The following is an 18,750-nucleotide window of genomic DNA, read 5'->3' on the forward strand; positions in this document are numbered from 1 at the left end:
GTATATCGGTTTCCAGACCATGATTGTTCCTTGGTCCTTAAGCTGGGTACACATTGACAGATATATTGGCCGATCAATTGATCAAACAATATAACTGGTGCCCATCAGCCAGTGTGTACCAGCAACATGTCTTTGAATGAAATGGTTCACAGACCTATCGCCTTGGCTGTGCTGCACAGCCGATGGACAGATAAGATATCTTTCCATGGACCCGTGTGTACGGGCGGGCTGCCGACCGCCCGTACACATGCAGCAGAGGCCACGGGTAGGGAGGCGGACCCGCCCACCGGCCGGTAGGACCCGTGGCTGCCTGGAAGATGATAGTCGTTCAGTCTATATGAAAGCGCATCATCTACAGATTCACAGCTTTCAGATTCACAGCTACATTTATTCAGGCATTGTCTCGTCTGCCACCTGCTGAGATATCTTCTCCTCTAGATGGTGCTATCCAACATAGAATACAAGGTCCCCATCCCACAGCATTAATGTTCACCAAATGTCAGCAACAACCTATGCAATCCACACATGTAAAGAAATCACACCATAGATGTCCATAAATTAAGTTGTGTAATAATGTGAAATGACACAGGGAAAAAGTATTGAACACATTTACTGAAATGCATTTAAGACTCCTCCTGTAAGGAGAAACTGGGTTATTGCTGACATTTGGTGAAAATGTCATTACAATAGCCCCATTACAATATATTTACTGAGAAAAATGTTAATGTGTTCAATACTTATTTTACCCGCTGTATATTATGTTCCATTGTTATATATGTGTATTCAGTTTTATTTTTTAATGATAAAGCCCGGGCAATAATAGATGGAAAGCTTTGCTTCTTATGTGCAGAAAAGGGAAACATTGTTGTGCAGATAGTCAATATTGAAAATAGGGACATTTCAAGGGTGATTCAATTGTTTGTTTTGAATTTAGTTCCTGTCTAAAGTGTCCGGGAGTTATTCAATTGTTTGTGCGACCAGCCATAAAGTGCACTCATTGCGGATTACTACTCGCACCCCAGCTGGTGCTATCAGAAATCTGCCCAAAGTAGGGCTTCAGGGCTTGTTGCGAGGGCTGGCTGCGTTGTAATTACAGCGCACCCAGCTGCTTAATGCATTACAGCGTGAGAAAGGGGCAGTCACAGGAATTAAATGAATAGCTCACGGACACTTAGCACGAGAGCTAAATTGCCAAAAAACAATTAAATCGCCCCATTTAAGTCTGTCCCCGGAATTTCTGGAGTTGGCATCTATATATTGGGGAACAAAGTGTGCTGTCAATTTTGCAACAGTCCTGCAATGCAACAACCTGTGATAAGTTAAGATTGTTCTTCCTTTGTCAACACTGTATCCTGTTTGTGTAAACGCAGACTATTTGTGTTCCCAACCTGTGTACTCCCTGAGCACTAGCCTTTATCAGTTGCGAGAAAGCCGGGTGGAGTTTCCTCTATTCTTCCACTGCAGAGTGAAGCACTGTGAGGATTAATAGGGAATTATTCAGGCAGGTATTTCTGTGGCTCTCAGTCCTGCCGACACCGTGGTGTGTTTACATGCAGCTGTGTGACTTGCTAGGGGGGAATGCTGTTGTACAGCAAGTTCATCTCTCATGTGTCAGTCTGACTTTGGACCTCTCAGCTGTTATTAAATTGGCTGATTGTATTGTTTATCCAATATGTAATCAGTACTATTATTATTATTTTCTTCTTAGGCAAATTCATTTTCTATAAGTGAGGCATTCCTGATTGCACTATGGAGAGCTGCCAGGGCAAGGAGTGTGGCAAAGAGGAGAGTGTGAGCTCCGACGCGATACCGTTTTTTGCAGCTTGTGACTGTGAGGAGGATCTGACCCGGGGGAAACCCATCCGAGGAAGGACAAAGTCCCGCAGCTTGTCTGCATCTCCAGGACCTGGAAGCACTAAGGAGTTCAGGCGAGTGGAATTTTCTCTGTAAAGCACTGTGGAATGTGTGCGCTACAGATGGGTCCACATCTAGCCTCCTGGCGCGTTATACAGTCCTTCTAGTCACGCCATGCTGTGGTGTGACTCGGTAGCGCCGAGCGTTTTTTGTGCATCTTTTTACCTTCAAATGCGTCTTATTTGCACAGCGATGCAAATAGATAGCACAATCAGCTATGCTGATTAAAATGATATGCAGCATGCCTGTGTTCTGTGAGCAATTGAGGGTGTATCTGCATGCGAAACACTATGATAGTGTCAGTGACTGTAACACTGTAATGTAGTGTTTAGCATGCAGATATACCCACAGTGACACACTGAACATAGGCATGCTGCATATAATTTTATTCAGCAGAAGCTGCTTGTGCTAGCTATTCGCACCACTGTGCGAATAAGACACATTTGAAGGTAAAAAGAGACACTAAAAGATGCTAGGTGCTACGAGTCACTCTGAACTCCCACGTTGTGTGGCACGACTTGTAGCGCACGGAGGATAGATGTATGTGGGGACATCTGTATCTGTGGTGCTTTAAAAATATTAACAATTTGTGTAAATAAGAGCAGAGGAAAAGTGTTGTAGAGACTTATTATTACCCTCTACATAAAGCATTTTCTTAATCTAAATATATATATATATACATATACACAGTGCATCCGGAAAGTATTCACAGCGCTTCACTTTTTTCCACATTTTGTTATGTTACAGTCTTATTCCAAAATGGAATAAATTCATTTTTGTCCTCAAAATTCTACACACAATACCCCATAATGACACCGTGTAAAAAGTTTTTGAGATTTTTGCAAATTTAAAAAAAAGAAATAAGAAATCACATGTACATAAGTATTCACAGCCTTTGCTCAAAATACTTTGTTGATGCACCTTTGGCAGCAATTACAGCCTCAAGTCTTTTTAAATATGATGCCACAAGCTTGGCGCACCTATCTTTGGGCAGTTTTGCCCATTCCTCTTTGCAGCACCTCTCAAGCTCCATCAGGTTGGATGGGAAGCGTCGGTGCACAGTCATTTTCAGATCTCTCCAGAGATGTTAAATTGGATTCAAGTCTGGGCTCTGGCTTGGCAACTCAAGGACATTCAGAGTTGTCCTGAAGCCACTCCTTTGATATCTTGGCTGTGTGCTTAGGGTCGTTGATCCGCTGAAAGATGAACCATCGCCCCAGTCTGAGGTCAAGAGCGCTCTGGAGCAGGTATTCATCCAGGATGTCTCTGTACATTGCTGCATTCATCTTTCCCGCTATCCTGACTAGTCTCCTAGTTCCTGCCACTGAAAAACATCCCCACAGCATGATGCTGCCACCACCATGCTTCACTGTAGGGATGGTTTTGGCCTGGTGATGAGCGGTGCCTGGTTTCCTTCAAACATAACGCCTAGCATTGACTCCAAAGAGTTCAATCTTTGTCTCATCAGACCAGAGAGTTTTGTTTCTCATATTCTGAGAGTCCTTCAGGTGCCTTTTGGCAAACTCCAGGCGGTCTTCCATGTGTTTTTTACTAAGGAGTGGCTTCCGTCTGGCCCCTCTACCATACAGGCCTGATTGGTGGATTGCTGCAGAGATGGTTGTCCTTCTGGAAGGTTCTCCTCTCTCCACAGAGTAATGCTGTAGCTCTGACAGTGACCATTGGGTTCTTGGTCACCTCCCTGACTAGGGCCCTTATCCCCCGATTGCTCAGTTTAGACGGACGGCAAACTCGAGGGAGAGTCCTGGTGGTTCCAAACTTCTTCCATTTACGGATGATGGAGGCCACTGTGCTCATTGGGACCTTCAAAGCAGCAGATATTTTTCTGTACCCTTCCCCAGATTTGTGCCTTGAGACAATCCTGTCTCGGAGGTCTACAGACAATTCCTTGGACTTCATGCTTGGTTTGTGCTCTGACATGCACTGTCAAGTGTGGGACCTTTATATAGACAGGTGTATGCCTTTCAAAATCATGTCCAAACAACTGAATTTACCACAGGTGGACTCCAATTAAGCTGTAGGAACATCTCAAGGATGATCAGTGGAAACAGGATGCAGCTGAGCTCAATTTTGAGCTTCATGGCAAAGGCTGTGAATACTTATGTACATGCGATTTGTTCGTTTTTTATGGGGTATTGTGTGTAGAATTTTGAGGACGAAAATTAATTTATTCCATTTTAGAATAAGGCTGTAACATAACAAAATGTGGAAAAAGTGAGGCGCTGTGAATACTTTCTGGATGCACTATATAATATATTTAAAAGCATTGGTTACAGACGACTTTATAAACAATTGATTAGTGATGTGTAACTGCATAGTTACACATGAACTTTAAAAAAAACCCCATCTTTTATAGACGTAGAATTTATTTTCTCTTCCCTCCCACGTTCTTGCAGAAATACAGTTTTTACCTTTTTTCTTTTTTTGTATTTATACACAGCAGTGCTCCTATGGAGTCTTTTCATTTACTAAATAATCTCTCATTGTGTAGGCATGCCTATTGCTTCTTGTGTACTATGGGCCTGATTCAGACCCGCTCGCGAGCGGGTTGATGTTTGGCCACTGTGCACGCCGGAGCCGGCTCCGACGTGCGCATGCGTTAGACCCGGCTAGCGACGGGCGCTCCGTCGCTCCAGGTCTCGCACCAAAAGGGGGCGGCTGTCGATTTTGATCGACAGCTCGCACGATGGCTGGCCAAACGGAGGCGTTCCCGAAGGAACGCCTGCCATTTGGGGCGGCCCTACTGACATCACGAGTGATGTCAGTGGGTGAACTTCTGACTCTTAATAGAGCCGAAAGCTCACTGGGGCTTGCGGGAACGAAACCCTACCACAAGGGTCTCGGCGCAAGCCCCGATGGTCGCGATCGTCTCGACCATCGCGACCATCACCTGGCCGCACGCAACAGCTGTGGGTGGTCACCCACAGCTAAGCAAGTGATCAGGAAGCCACAAAAAAAAAAAAAAAAAAAGCCCTGATTCAGAGCGAGCGCTCTTTCAGAGTGTCTGGCTCTGAATCAGGTCCTATGTCCTCATCCTGTGCACCTTGAACTGAGGATTGTGGCTAAACACATTTATCTTCATTGGCATCTTCCAGAAAGGACATGGTCCATGCTTTAAATTAGTAATCTCTTCACTCATTACTTTCTGCCTCTATCCAGTTATCCAGTCCTATGTGATCTTAGTAATTCTCCATATGACTTTTGAGAGAATAGCTAAAACTAATCTTAAATCCCCACTAAACTGCTATAGTGATATAAACCGTGGTAGCAGCCTATGCATAGCTCTCAAGCAACAAAACACATCAATGTTAAGGAATATAAATAAAAATACACCTTCATTTTTTGTGGGGAGGGGGGAGTGTTCTAATAATATCACAAATAGATGTTTATAGGAACTAAATTGATTTATTATACATCCAGATGAGCGACACAGCATGTAAGATATATTTACATTCTTTAAATATATAGCTTTTTTTATATCGGCATTCCACTTGTTGGGAAGTGCATAATTCAAACAGTGTTGCTGCTCAGAGCGTATTTGTATAAACTATGCGAAATGCGATCTTTTTTGTGCCAGGGGTAATATTTCTGTCACTTATCCTCTTCTTCATTATACATTTAAAGGAGGTTCTCTCTAATTCCAGTAAGGTCTCTCCTCCCATCTAAGTTGCACTGCAGGGATCCTATGCTCAAGAATGGATAAGAGGATATCCGTTCTATATGGATATCATAAAATACCAAGTGGTTTTATTAAAAATACATGCAGTATCATAGTGTCCTGGAGATATATTAACTCCTAGAACGGACGCACAATAAGTTCAGTTTGCTTCACAATTTACAGAAAAGAAAGAAAAATAATGGCATAATATACAATCATAAAACTAGTATAGATATATATAAAAACATTAGGAACGGGCAATAAATATAAAGCATAAAACTAGTATTAGAGCCAGGTCTGCTTCCTCTTCCCACGCAAGCAGAACTATCTGTGAAACGCGTGGCAACTTCAAAATTGATAAGACTTTGGCCCTCATTCAGAGCCGCTCGTTAGCGGCAGTACGCTCGTTCCGAGCGATGTTTGGACATCTGCGCATGCGTACGCTTTTTAGTACGCATGCGCGAACCAGTCAGTGCGGCCGAAAATCGTTTGTACGCTATATAGCGAGTGCCTGCTATTTTGAGTGACAGAATGAGGCGTATGTGGGTGGTAACAGGGGAAGGTGCTTGAAAATGGGGAGTGGAGATCCGAACGCAGGCGTGCTTAAAGGTCAAAACGGGCGTTTTATGGGTGTGTATATTTAAAACAGCAGCGTCAATGACCACGTCACTGGGTTATTTTAGAGCCAGAACTGCTCGCAAATTTGTGGTAGCAAACACCAACCACAAGAATAGCGAGCAGTTCATACGCTGGTCGATGTACTCGATTAATCTAATAAATAGCGGACATGACGTATGGTGCGAGCGGCCAGGGGGCGTTTTTAACAAATAAACGAGCGTATGTTTTGCTCGTTCGTTCAGACTTAGAGGTGTGAACAGACTGCAATGTGCGTACGGATCATTTGAATAGCCACCCCTTGTTTTTAAACGAACGACCGCAAATAGCGAACGGCTCTGAATGAGGGCCTTTGTTTTAATGTCATTCTGGGCACTATGCACGACCTGAGTTAATAGTAAACCCAGGGAAACCATGCATACTTCAGGGGAGGTGGGTACATTTAAATGCGCAAACAGATTTAGATGTTAGAGAGGGAACCCCAGCTCAGTGTTAAAAAATAGAGCTGCCCAGTATTTGGGTGCTGGAAGTATTAGGTAGTATTTTCCTGCAAAAGAAAAACATTTTATTATTTGTTCTAAAATCTCCCAAACCCTTCCCGCCCCCACCCAGTCCAATGGCTTGCCTAATTGTTCCCCACCTCCCTTCTAGCATCTTATGGTGAAGACGAGGGTTGATCCCACTTGATATAAATGACTTGTGTTACAGGAGAATTGTTATCCTACTACAGTATGTATAAGTAGCTGAAATTGCAGGAATATGTGACCTAAACCTGAAATGAAGATTAAACTTGTTTGATGTTTTTCCACCTTTAATACAACCTTGATGCCAGCAAAATGCAAGTGAAAAACAAATATTCCTTTTTTAGGATAAGAGAGAAAAATAAGGAAATCCAATGCCGTATTTGCATAAATGTGCAGGCCCCTAAACTATTGCTTTGTGAATGCTTTTATTATAGCAGTGAATGCTTTTGAATAAATCTCTCTTATCATTGCACACTTGGACTTTGCCATTGTATTCCCATCTTTCCTCCAAAACAAATCCAAAGTCCATCGCATTGTTGGGGATCTCATGTGCACGGCCCTCTTTAGGCCTTTCCATCTGGTTTTTAAGGGGATCAACTTGGAAAGAAGCCGTGATCTTGGCAATGTCCCTATTGTGTTTCTCCTTTTCTCCACTCACTGGTGATGGTGTTCTAATGCACTGTATTAGGTACACTTGTGTTTATGTAAATTTTTATTTAGCCAATCACTAGACCGCAACCCCATAAATAAACTCATGCAGACATGTTCAGATCAAATACAGTTCCAGTATGGTGGAAATTTAATAATGCAGCAAAACCTCAGAAAACGTAAGTTTTCTAGGGTTTATCGCAATAAATATACCTCGCCATATGTAAAGGGTGGGCAGCAGATATATGAGCGATTTGCTGCAGATCGATGGTACAACAGCCCAATAGAACTCTTTGGGCTGTACATACGCAATAGGACGCCCGGGTCATAAACCCGGAAGTCTCTTAGCAAGGGACAGATCGAAACCTGGGTACACACGTAAAGATTTTCTGTCCAACCATCCACTAGTTGATTGGTTGGAATGAAAATCTGGTAAGGAACGGGAGTAACTGATGATCAGCAATTTGCTCCTAAATGCCAGAAAACAGATGAAAATGGTCGGTCAGACAAGTTTGTTAAATGTTTGATCTAAACAATTTGTTCAAATAACAGTTTTTGACCATTTTCCGGCGTTTGGGAGTAAATTGCTGATTGTCATTTGCTTTCATTGTTTAGATCAAACATTTAACAAACTTGTCTGACCGACCATTTTCATCTGTTTTCTGGCATTTAGGAGCAAATTGCTGATCATCAGTTACTCCCATACCTTACCAGATTTTCATTCCAACCAATCAACTAGTTGGATGGTTGGACAGAAAATCTTTACGTGTGTATGCAGCTTTATTGGAAGTGCTGTCCCTGCTGGTAAGTGTACCTGCATACCGGTGATCACAGTGGCTAAGGAGGGTGGGATGTATCACAATTTTCATGTAAAAACCCACCGTATGAGACCGGTGTGGCAGAAACATCTGTTTGTCTGTATGCACATACAAAAAAGTCTTGTCAGAATTGGAAGGAAATCATGTAATTTCTATAATTCATCTCAGCTTGGTCTGTTTTCCCCAGTGCATCTCTCATACATACTTATTTTTGTGTTACAATGTTGCACTAATAATGAATGACATAGTAACTCAATCGACAATACCAGTAAATAAATAATGGATGGACTTGAGTGACATATTGCAAACACAGGTAACTGATCACAGTGTGTAGACTGAGGGATCTCGGGGAATGGATCACATACCACTGTAGAGATCCATTAAAATTTTCACTTGGGTCTTTTATGTTTTATATATGTCAATGACTGTGAGGAGACAGTGGCACCTGGCAGTATATAGTGGTCACGGTCACTCTGCTTTTGAGAAATGTCTGATTGTATAATACAATAGAAGCAAATGTTTTGTGTCTTCTAATGACACTACTGTATTGTTTTATGGGGTAAAAATATATATAAATATGAAGATTTCCCACAATTTTATTTTAGATTTTTTTTTACTTTTATTTTTTTTTCCTGCTGGTTACCATGTTGCAGAATAGGATCAGCAGCTTGCTCTCTATTAATCAGAAGATGTTACCCGTTATCATCTTGGATGTCTTGTATTTACTGTTAAATTAAGACTACTTTAGAAGTTTGATTTTGTTGCTACTGAGTAACTTATGTAATTTTCCCTATTTATATTGTAGTATTGGCATGTATCCAATATATGAAATATGTTTATATATGTCCATTTAGAATCTAGGTAGAAAGATAGGACAGTGACAACTTTTATAGCTGCGTTTCTAGAACTGATCATTTCACTATTTTGTAAAAGCACAATACAATTCCTCTGTGCATGTATATTGTGATGCCCACAATGTATTCTTGTTCTCTTGGCTACAGAAGTGAATATTTTGTGCAGTTTTGTCGGTAACGGAATCACCTTTTTACAGTGATAAACTCCATTCATTATACAACTGCCAGCGCTAATAAATTCAGCTTCCAGAATTAACTCTAGATGTGCACAATTGTATTGCAAGATGGGGACATCAAGGGGATGCATCTAGGAAAATTTGGTAAAAGTCTGATAATTTATGAAACCTGGGCACATTTTTTTAATAAAGTAATGGAATCACTATTCCACCGTGACGGAACCACCATTCTGTGGTGTCGGAACCACCAAGTGGGTAGTGAGTTTGGTAAAGTATACTGATTGCAATATGCTTGCTACCTACTTAAGCAACCACTACCACTTTTCTACTGTTTTACAAAATATTTAAGGACAAAATTACACAATTTGGAACTTGTCAACATGACTCAATACTTGGAATACTTGTCAATAAAAGTTGACATAAACATATAAACATGCAAACATGGGGGGTGATTGAATTCAGCGCGACGTGAATAGCATCGGGAGGGAGAACCCGGAGCTAATCAATTGACTGCGCTGTTAAGTCCGACTAGAACCACTTAAGTCGGAGAATACCGGTTACCACACCTTAAGCTGGGTGTTTAGTCGCGGTAACCAGCATTCACCAACTAAAGTGCCGGCTGCGAGGCAGTTAGTGCCGCGCTAAGCCAGAAAACAGCATCGTGGCTGGCCCTTAAATGCTGTAGTCGCATTTAACAGCGCGGTCAGTTGAATAGCTCCGGGAACTCCTTCCCAGGGCTATTCAGCACCGCGCTGAATTGAATCGCCCCCATATAGTCAGAGGGTTGGGTATGGGATGATGGCGCTCGGGATCACAGTGGTCAGAATCTCAACGCCGGCATCCTGACAGGGTCCCTACCCCTAACCCTCCCCCCCCCCTAGTGCCTCAACCTAGCCTCTCCCGCCCGGCACACTAAACCTAACCCTCTCCCCTTAGTGCCTAACCCTAGCCCTCCTCCTAGTGCTTAACCCTCCCCCTAGTCCCTAACCCCACTACTTACCTTCGGGATTCCTGTGGTCGAAATGCCGGCAGATGTTGGGATACTTGCGCCGGCATTCTGAGCTCCGGAATCCAAGTGGTCGGTATTATGATTCAGATACATAGAAGAAGTGCAAATCAAAAATATCAGCTATTCAGTATGCCTCTTAAATTGAAATATGTAGGTGGCCTTAAAATTATATACTATATATTCACCAGAAATATGTTGAAATTTATTGAGAATAAATTACTCAGCTCATGGTTCATTGCAACCTGTGTAATCGGTGACTGAGATCAGCTGCACAAATGGCGGCACTTCCTCTATAGATCTACTTCCTAATCAAAGGGCAACCTAATGTGATTCCGTTACCTCAAATTGTAGCCTGGAAAAAATGTTAGGACCATCTCCTTTTAGAAATGAGCTTGTATTTAGATACTTTAATATAAAACTGAATTTTGAGGTAATTTCTCAAAATCTGAATAAATCAAACTTTTTTTTTTTTTGTAACGGAATCAACTTTACTGTTGTAGGTTTTAATTTAACCATATCATGGAGAGAGAATTATTTATGGCTGTTAAGTTGTCTTAATTCCATTATATTAAACCCTAATATTGAATTATTATGTGATCACTTCATCAAACACGCATAGTTTCATTGCTTTATGCAGATGAATGAAAGCCTGCCCGTAATATTGTTTTCCTTTAATGAACACTAATAGATTAAAGAGCCCTAATATGAAGTACTAGATTACAAATCAAAATAATTTTCCTCTATTCGCCAAATAGAGAACTTCAACTGATTGATGTCGCCAACATCTTGTAGCTGTAGTGACTTTTATGTTTTAGGCTCTATAGGCCTGATTCAGTGCACATCTCAGCTGCGTAATCACAGGCAATGTAGCTGCAAACATATGCTAATGTCTGCTACTGCATAGAGACGCCCACTGCTGCATTCTCATGTCCGTAATACCTTGCAGTCATGCGTATATATCGGTAACATCGAAGCACATCGGCCCGTAACGTACAATTAAGCAGGTCTGACCCGTCGCAGAAATTCCAAGTCTTTCGCACGCAGAGAGATCTCAACCTGCGTAGGCAATCACAGTGGCCAATTTATGTACGCCCATGCAACGGCGTTCAAACGGACAGGCACGCCTGTGTTTCTGCAATCACACCCCCGTTACCACCCTCAAACACTCGCGGCCTGTCACTCTCTCTACAATTGATTCATACAGTATGTGCGTATGTGATCTCGGTGCATGCACAATGACAATCGCTTGATCTGTGTACGTAGTTGCAATTGCGATTGCCCAATGTCCATATATTCATGGAATTGCCCTTTAATGAATGATGGCGGTACTTGCTTTTTAAATGCAAAAATAATATCATGACCAAGTTTCGTAACCTGCTCTGATGGAGAATGCCACTTTGCATCCTGACAGACCATGGAATGACCAATGTAGATACATCGGCTCCGCAGTAGTGTCCCTAGAAATGATTATATGTAAACTTAGCAGCTTGGATGTTATTACCTATCACATGTACCGATGTTTCATTGCTATGTGGAACAGCAAGAGAAAAAAAAAAATCATTGCTTCCCTGAAAGTAACACAGCTGCATTTTCTATATTACACAATATTTTACTTTTGCAAATGACCTATTCATGTAAATGTAATATTTATAATTTAGCTCAAACTTTCAATATTTTTTTATTTTTTTTACTTTGCAAGTGAAAGTATTGGGAGGGAATAAGAATATGAAAGAATCCGTGAATTAAAGTGCAAGTTGCCTCGTTCAGGAGTAACTGATAACATTGCCAAATATCTGAAATTGTGATAATAGATCAGAAGGGAATTCAAATATATTTATATAATGTATTTGAGGTGGGGGAAGCATCTGTCACCCTAAGTAGTGGCCCCCATACAGCGGTCAGAGGTGTGCTTCTCCTTGGCTAATGTGCGTGGGACCTTGTAACTACATATTTGTGAATGTCACAAGTTCCTTTTCAGATTGGATCATTCTTGTTACAAATAGCTTTTGTTATATGGGTTTTGTGAAATCTATATGAGCTCAGTACATGTTACCCAATGTTTGTGGTCTTATGTTCCTCCTTTACTATCTGTAGCATTTGTTGATTATCTTGGTGTGCTTGTTCCTTCCAGCTGTAAATGGTTAATAATGAGGTTGCATGGTATATTACAGTAAGCATGACTCCGCAGGTCCCTGTGTCACTCCTACTCTCTCTGCTTACTGTAATGTATGCCAGCGCCCATTTCTACCGTAGTCCTGGTGTATACTGTATTGTTCTATAATTCTGTTATTACATTTATGTTAGTGCTGCTGGTTTCTGTACCCACCAGGATATAGAGGAATATTTCCCCAGTTTCACATTTTTTAAATAAATGGTTTCCTTTTTCTTCAGTCAGAGACAAAGAAGGTCTTTGTCATATTAATACGTAAAATACTCTAATGTATGGTTGTAATGTAATGTGATCCTATATTTAGAAATGTCATTATGATCATATTCATGTCCTGGAGCTAAGTCAGTCACACCCATCGCCAAAAGAAAAGCCATTCCCTGAGCTACCCACCATAGTTCCTGTGGTCATAGTAATGTAACACACATGTCTTGTGGTCCTATCTTGTGTACATAATACAGTAGTTTAAAACCAGTCCCTCTTATCGAGCATAGGGGTAGGTGGTTTACATAAAGTCCTGTAATGCTGTCTCCAAAGTCCCCTGAATACACATCTCTGCTGCTCCAATCCAGTAACAGAAGTATAATGGACATTATGATCATAGTTCTTCTGGACCACAGATTTATGTAGTCTACTCATAATGGTAACTGGGAGGCTCAATCCCCATGCGAAAGGCAAATACTGGATTAATTCTATGGTAAAATTCTTGGTATAAAGAGGTTTTATTTGGATTCCCCATGTAAGATATTCTTTGATTTTTGACGAGTCAATTCTTACCCACAGGAGAACGAGATCCATGCATGGACCATGCCCAGTAACCACGTTCGGACCAAAGGCCTGTATGCTGCAGAATCCGAAAACGATCATGTGAGTACTATCCCCGCATAGGAACTTATACTGCTATGAACTGGAGGTCCTTCATTTCTTTCTCTTTTTTTTACTTTTTCATATAAACTTTTTCCTGCTTTGATCAGGTGATAATGTTCTTAATACGGCGAGTAGGACCAGTGCTGTGCACTAGGAAGGCTGTAATATTATTGCCACTTTATGCCTTGAATATATACAATTTCTGGCTTTCTGGGTATGAATAGACCAGTAACCTGTAAAAAATTGATTTCTCCACTGACAAGGCCTCCTCCCCCCTGCAGCTGTATAGCGGAGTGTGCATGTACTTGTTATGCTAACTAGGTTGGAGCTCCCACCATTACTAAAGGAGTGGCATAGAGGATAATTTCTGACTGTGACCTGCAGTCCTTTAATTACAGTAAACTGGGTCAGATGGAACCGGATGTGCCAAGATGGGCTGTTTGGTGCAACTGCAGCAATAGTGTATGAGGACACATTTGTATTTGTTAGTAACAGATTTTATGGCCCCTTTTTTCTTTCATAAAATTGATCACTTTTAATAAGAGCTTTTGGCAAACGCTAGCAGTTCCATTATTTTTCCTATCTGTCAGAGAGACACGTGCAGACTTATTGGACTTACATTGCATCATTACAATGCATTGCTTTGGTCCAACATCCTTCCTTTATGCCTCTTCAATGTGAAGTTTACACAAACTGAGCAAATTGTTGCTCTTCCAGCACTTTTTGCAGACGTGTTACTCTGCTGTAATGGCCGACATTCTCCTGATTCCAGGACATTCAGCAGAGCTCACAGTGACCCATCAGGGACTAGCCGCATTCTGCACATTTAAGAGAGACTTAAGTTTGAGGTTAAGGTTTCCAAGGTGATATCTGCTCCATGTATTCATTTACAGACAAAGAGAAGTAACGTTACAAAGAACACTGGAGTGTTGGCTGTCATGCTTGTGTGCATTGGATGGGAACCATTCTGCAGGTCTTATTTTAGCTGTATGACGACTCATACATATGGGCCTAATTTAGACAGCTCAGTCTTGTGTTCTATTAAAATAAGAGTATTTGTGCTGAGAACTCTGCAAGTTGGGCCCGTTCTCCAGTAACCATCCTTTACTAGAGTGCACAGACCTACATTCATGCGACACTGGATTAATGCTGCTAAATGAGGGTCAACTGCATGAAATTATCCCTGAAAGCTATATGTGGCGCAGATGCTTGTTATTTAACATTATAGACACTGGTGGTATTATCTGATGCTAAAACATGTGAAGTCTTAAACATGCTGCTTGTGAGGTCTTGTGCCTTTTCATGTGGTCATTTTGTGCCTGTTTCATATGGGGAATTAAATTAATTGCACTGTTCATAGCGCCGGGGGGGGGGGAGCTCCCGTAGCTATTTAATTCAACGCACTGTTGGGGTGACTAAATTATTTCTTCTCTCACCCTCCTGAGTGTGCGAGGAGAAATCCAACTAAAGTGACGGCCACGAGGCTGTTTTCCGGCTTAGCACATCACTAACAGCCTCATGGCGGTACTCGTGACTAAACACTTAGCTTAAGTCGTGAGAACCGGCATTCTCTGACTTCTAATTGTCGGACTAAACAGCGCGCTGAATTGAACAGCTCAGGGGGCTCCCTCCCGGCGCTATCAACAGCGCGCTGAATTGAACAGCTCAGGGGGCTCCCTCCCGGCGCTATCAACAGCGCACTGAATTGATTTCCCCCCTCAGAATCCTACACAAAATAGAGAGGTGAAATTATGCTATTAGTGGAATGAGTGGCAAGATGGCAGTACTTTAGCATCCTTTCCCATTTTAAAAGATCTCTAAATTACAGGTATATATGTTTTTTCATATTACCTTATAGGCTGGTGGTAATCTGTACTTGGTCAGTGCTTTCAAGGTAACCTAATGTCTTCTTCAGGGTCCAAAGGGCTCCACAGTGGAGACAATGGAGTGTAGGTGGGACCTGGAGGACCGGACACCAACAACAAAGCTTTTCAATCCCAGGATGCTTCTGTCCTTCACCCTATACCCCCGCCCACAGTCTGAGGGCAACTCTGTTTCGTTGGTGTTTGGCAGGAGCTGGGTCACCCTTTTAACAGTGGGGCTGCTTTAAGTAGCCCAATGTTTTTTAATTTAATTTTATTTCTATTTATTTTACTAACTGAGCAGCAGCGCGAGACAGTCCTTTGGACGTCTGCACTGCTGCTCCATCTCTCCTCCGAGGAGCCGTGACACCAGCCCTCAGCTAGGTACTCCAGATGGTGCTCTGAAGAGGACTAACTAGCAGGCGCCCCGGAATCCAGGGGACAGGTAAGGCGGATTCCTGCTTGTGGGGACCCTCGTCTTGCCTCTGGTCTCAGAGACAGACTGGAGGTGCTGATGTGAACATTGGGTCGCCCAGAACTCCACTAGACCATCAGGGCATATATATCACTGGCACAAGGCATACTTTACAGGCCAGGGGACCCGGTGATTAATGTCAGCAGGGGAGAAAGCGTGCTCCCTGCAGCCCTTCCCCCAGCTCAGGGCACCATTCCACTGCGGTCTTGCTTCCCTGAGCTGCTCCTCCCTCACCCTCCGCCCCCTCTGAGACTCACGGCAGCCATTTTCTGCAAGCAGGTCTCCGGGAACGCTGGGTCTAGTCTCCCTGTATAAATCTCCCAAGGGCCAGGTTATACAGCGCTATATCCTACCAGCTACTGTGGTCTGTGTAGTTTATTTTAGTGCCCACTGCAGTCACATTGTATTTTCTGCATTTGTATGTGTCTTGTGCTAGCACTGATCTCTATTTTCTATACTGTCAAACTTATACCTTTCCCTCTATTCTACTATAACCCTGGCATACTAAGATATAGGGGGTTCATTGTACCTCACATCTCCCTATTTTTGTGAGGGCTATCATATACAATATAGCGCGGTTGCACACTGCACTGTGTCAGATTGTGTATTTTATCATTCTTGTGGCTATGTCTGGCAGAGGAAAGACTAACAAGCAGGCTGCTGGTGCTGCTCCTACTCTGGTGTCTTGTAAGTCCTGCTCAGCGGGCTTAGCACCAGAGGATCTCATTCAGGATGGTCTTTGTGTAACTTGTTATACCGCCCCAGGTCCATCAACCACAGTGTCCTCTCCTCAGGACCACCCTGGGCTGCCTTTTCACAGGTGCTGGCAAAAACTGCGGACCACTTAGCGGTCTCGGTGGTAGCTCCCCCTATGGGATGGCCACAGCAGGTACTTCCTGCAAATCCTTTGCTTCCCCCATGGGTAGACATACTTTCTACCTCTGTACAAAGTTTGGCGGATACCTCTACAGCTTTTCAGCAACTGCTGCAAAAAAAGAGACCTTTACCTAGTAAACCTACTAAGCTGTGTTATCTTCCCAGTCCATCCAGCTATCGGAGTCGGATTTATCATCTTGGGAGGCAGAAGACGCAGACCTCTCTCACTCTGACTCTCCCTCGGGAGACGAGGAGGCCCCTTCTAAATTGAATATACTTGCACTGGTGAGAGCTGTGAAATCTATTCTGCAAATAGAAGAGGAAGAACCCGCTCCTAAGGCAAAACAGCCTCTTTTTAAATGACAAAAGGTAGTTTTACCAGAGTTTCCTCACTCTGAACAGCTATCTGATCACATGAGCAAGGCATGGAATATGCCCAGTAAAAAATTTCAACTGCCAAAACTTTTAAGTTCATTTTACCCTCTTCCCACTACTGATTGCACTAAATGGGAAGTTCCCCCAGCAGTGGATTCCCACGTAACACGTCTGGTCAAGAATGCTACCTTACCTATCCATACTGCAACCTCCTTGAAGGAGACTGCGGACAGAAGGATGGAAGCTTGTCTAAAGTCTATATACTCTCTTACAGGAGCTATTACTCGTCCTGCTAAGGCTACGGCCTGGGTGGCAAAAGCCATTGAGAGTTGGGCAGAGGCCCTAGAAGAGACATTTACCCCTAATGCTTCAAGGGAACAGCTGTTCTACATATCTCACATTAGAGATGCAGCCTCCTATTTAGGTGAAGCAGCCATGGATACGGCTCTTCTAGCCTCCAAGGCATCTGCCACTTGCGTAGTGGACTGCCATATTGTTTGGCGGCCTAGCTTCATTGTGAACGGATTAGACTACTCCCATACTTGGACGATCTCTTGCTGTTGGCCAGCTCCCAGAAATTCTTCACTGCCATCTATAGGTAACCATTGCCTTTCTACAAACGCACGGGTGGCTGATCAACTGGAAAAAGTCTTCCTTGACACCTTCTCAAAGAATGGTACATTTGGGAACCATCCTGGACTCTCAGGTTCAGAGGATCTTCCTAACAGCAGACAAGATGTCAATACTACAGCAACGAGTGCGCAGACTGCTCCACAGTCGCAGAGTGTCAATTCACTCTGCAATGCAGTCCTTGGGATCCATGGTGTCCACCTTCGACATGGTGGAGTTCGCTCAGTTTCACTCCAGGCCCCTACAACAACTGATCCTCTCCAGGTGGAACGGGCTACCCATTCTGCTCAGATCTCAGATGATGGGCCTCCCCCTGGAGGTTTGCCTGTTCATACAGACATACCATTTAGACGAGGGTTGCTCCTTTTGGATCCCGCACTGGGCTCCCCTCACCACGGACGCAAGCCTCCGAGGGTGGGGCGCAGTGACCGGCCAGCACTCCTTCCAGGGCCGCTGGACACCAGCCGAGGCAGTTTTACCAATCAACGTCCTGGAACTTCGAGCCATCTACAGAGCTCTCACTCTGGCTCAGAATATTCTTCAGGGCAGGTCAGTACAAGTACAGTCCGACAACGCCATGGCAGTGGCTTACCTCAATCACCAAGGAGGCACTCTAAGTCAGATAGCAATGACAGACGTGTCCCACATTCTCACATTGGCCGAACGCCTTCTCCCAGCCATCTCCGCAGTATTCATCCCAGGAATTCTCAATTGGGAAGCAGATTTTCTCAGCCATCACAACGTGCATGCAGGTGAGTAGTCTCTACATCCAGAAGTCTTTCAGCTCCTGGTGGACAAATGGGGTCTACCGGATGTGGATATCATAGCCTCAAGACACGACCACAAGCTTCCAGTGTATGGAGCCAGGACAAGGGACCCCAATGCGGCCTTTGTGGATGAATTATCTGTGAAGTGGACCTTCCATTTGGCATGTCTTTCCCTCCAATATCCCTGCTTCCTCGAGTTCTTCAAAAGTTCAAGCAGGAATGGGGCACAATCCTGTTGATAGCTCTGGCTTGGCCCAGACGCCATTGGTACCCATAACGGCTAAGGGATTTTCCAGCTCTGTGGTCCAGACCATGCTCGCAGCACGTAAACCAGCCTCGGCCAGAATTTATCACAGAATATGGCATACATATTTCCGATGGTGTGCTTCTAGAAACTATGATGTTTTAAGGTTTCTAGAATACTTGCCTTTCTGCAGGCTGGATTGGATCTAGGCCTCCATCTAGCATCTCTGAAAGTACACGTCTCTGCTTGTCCA

At 43.3% G+C, this 18,750-nt stretch overlaps 1 protein-coding gene across 4 annotated transcripts in view; it reads left to right on the plus strand.

Moving 5' to 3' along the window:
* Nucleotides 1–18,750, plus strand: part of NADK (NAD kinase) — a 130,965-nt gene that overhangs the window by 49,336 nt on the left and 62,879 nt on the right. For 2 of the 4 annotated variants that reach the window (XM_088468214.1, XM_088468216.1), the window contains exons 2-3: nucleotides 1,709–1,928; nucleotides 13,185–13,268. In XM_088468214.1, the coding sequence (XP_088324340.1) occupies nucleotides 1,750–1,928; nucleotides 13,185–13,268 (263 nt within the window). In that variant the 5' untranslated portion in view covers nucleotides 1,709–1,749. Of the gene's footprint in view, nucleotides 1–1,411; nucleotides 1,502–1,547; nucleotides 1,611–1,708; nucleotides 1,929–13,184; nucleotides 13,269–18,750 lie in introns of those variants that run through there. The other 2 variants (XM_088468215.1, XM_088468217.1) reach the window with 2 other exon arrangements.

The sequence above is a fragment of the Taudactylus pleione genome, unplaced genomic scaffold, assembly GCF_031769625.1.
Source record: "Taudactylus pleione unplaced genomic scaffold, aTauple2 ptg000082l, whole genome shotgun sequence".
Lineage (NCBI taxonomy): Eukaryota > Metazoa > Chordata > Amphibia > Anura > Myobatrachidae > Taudactylus > Taudactylus pleione.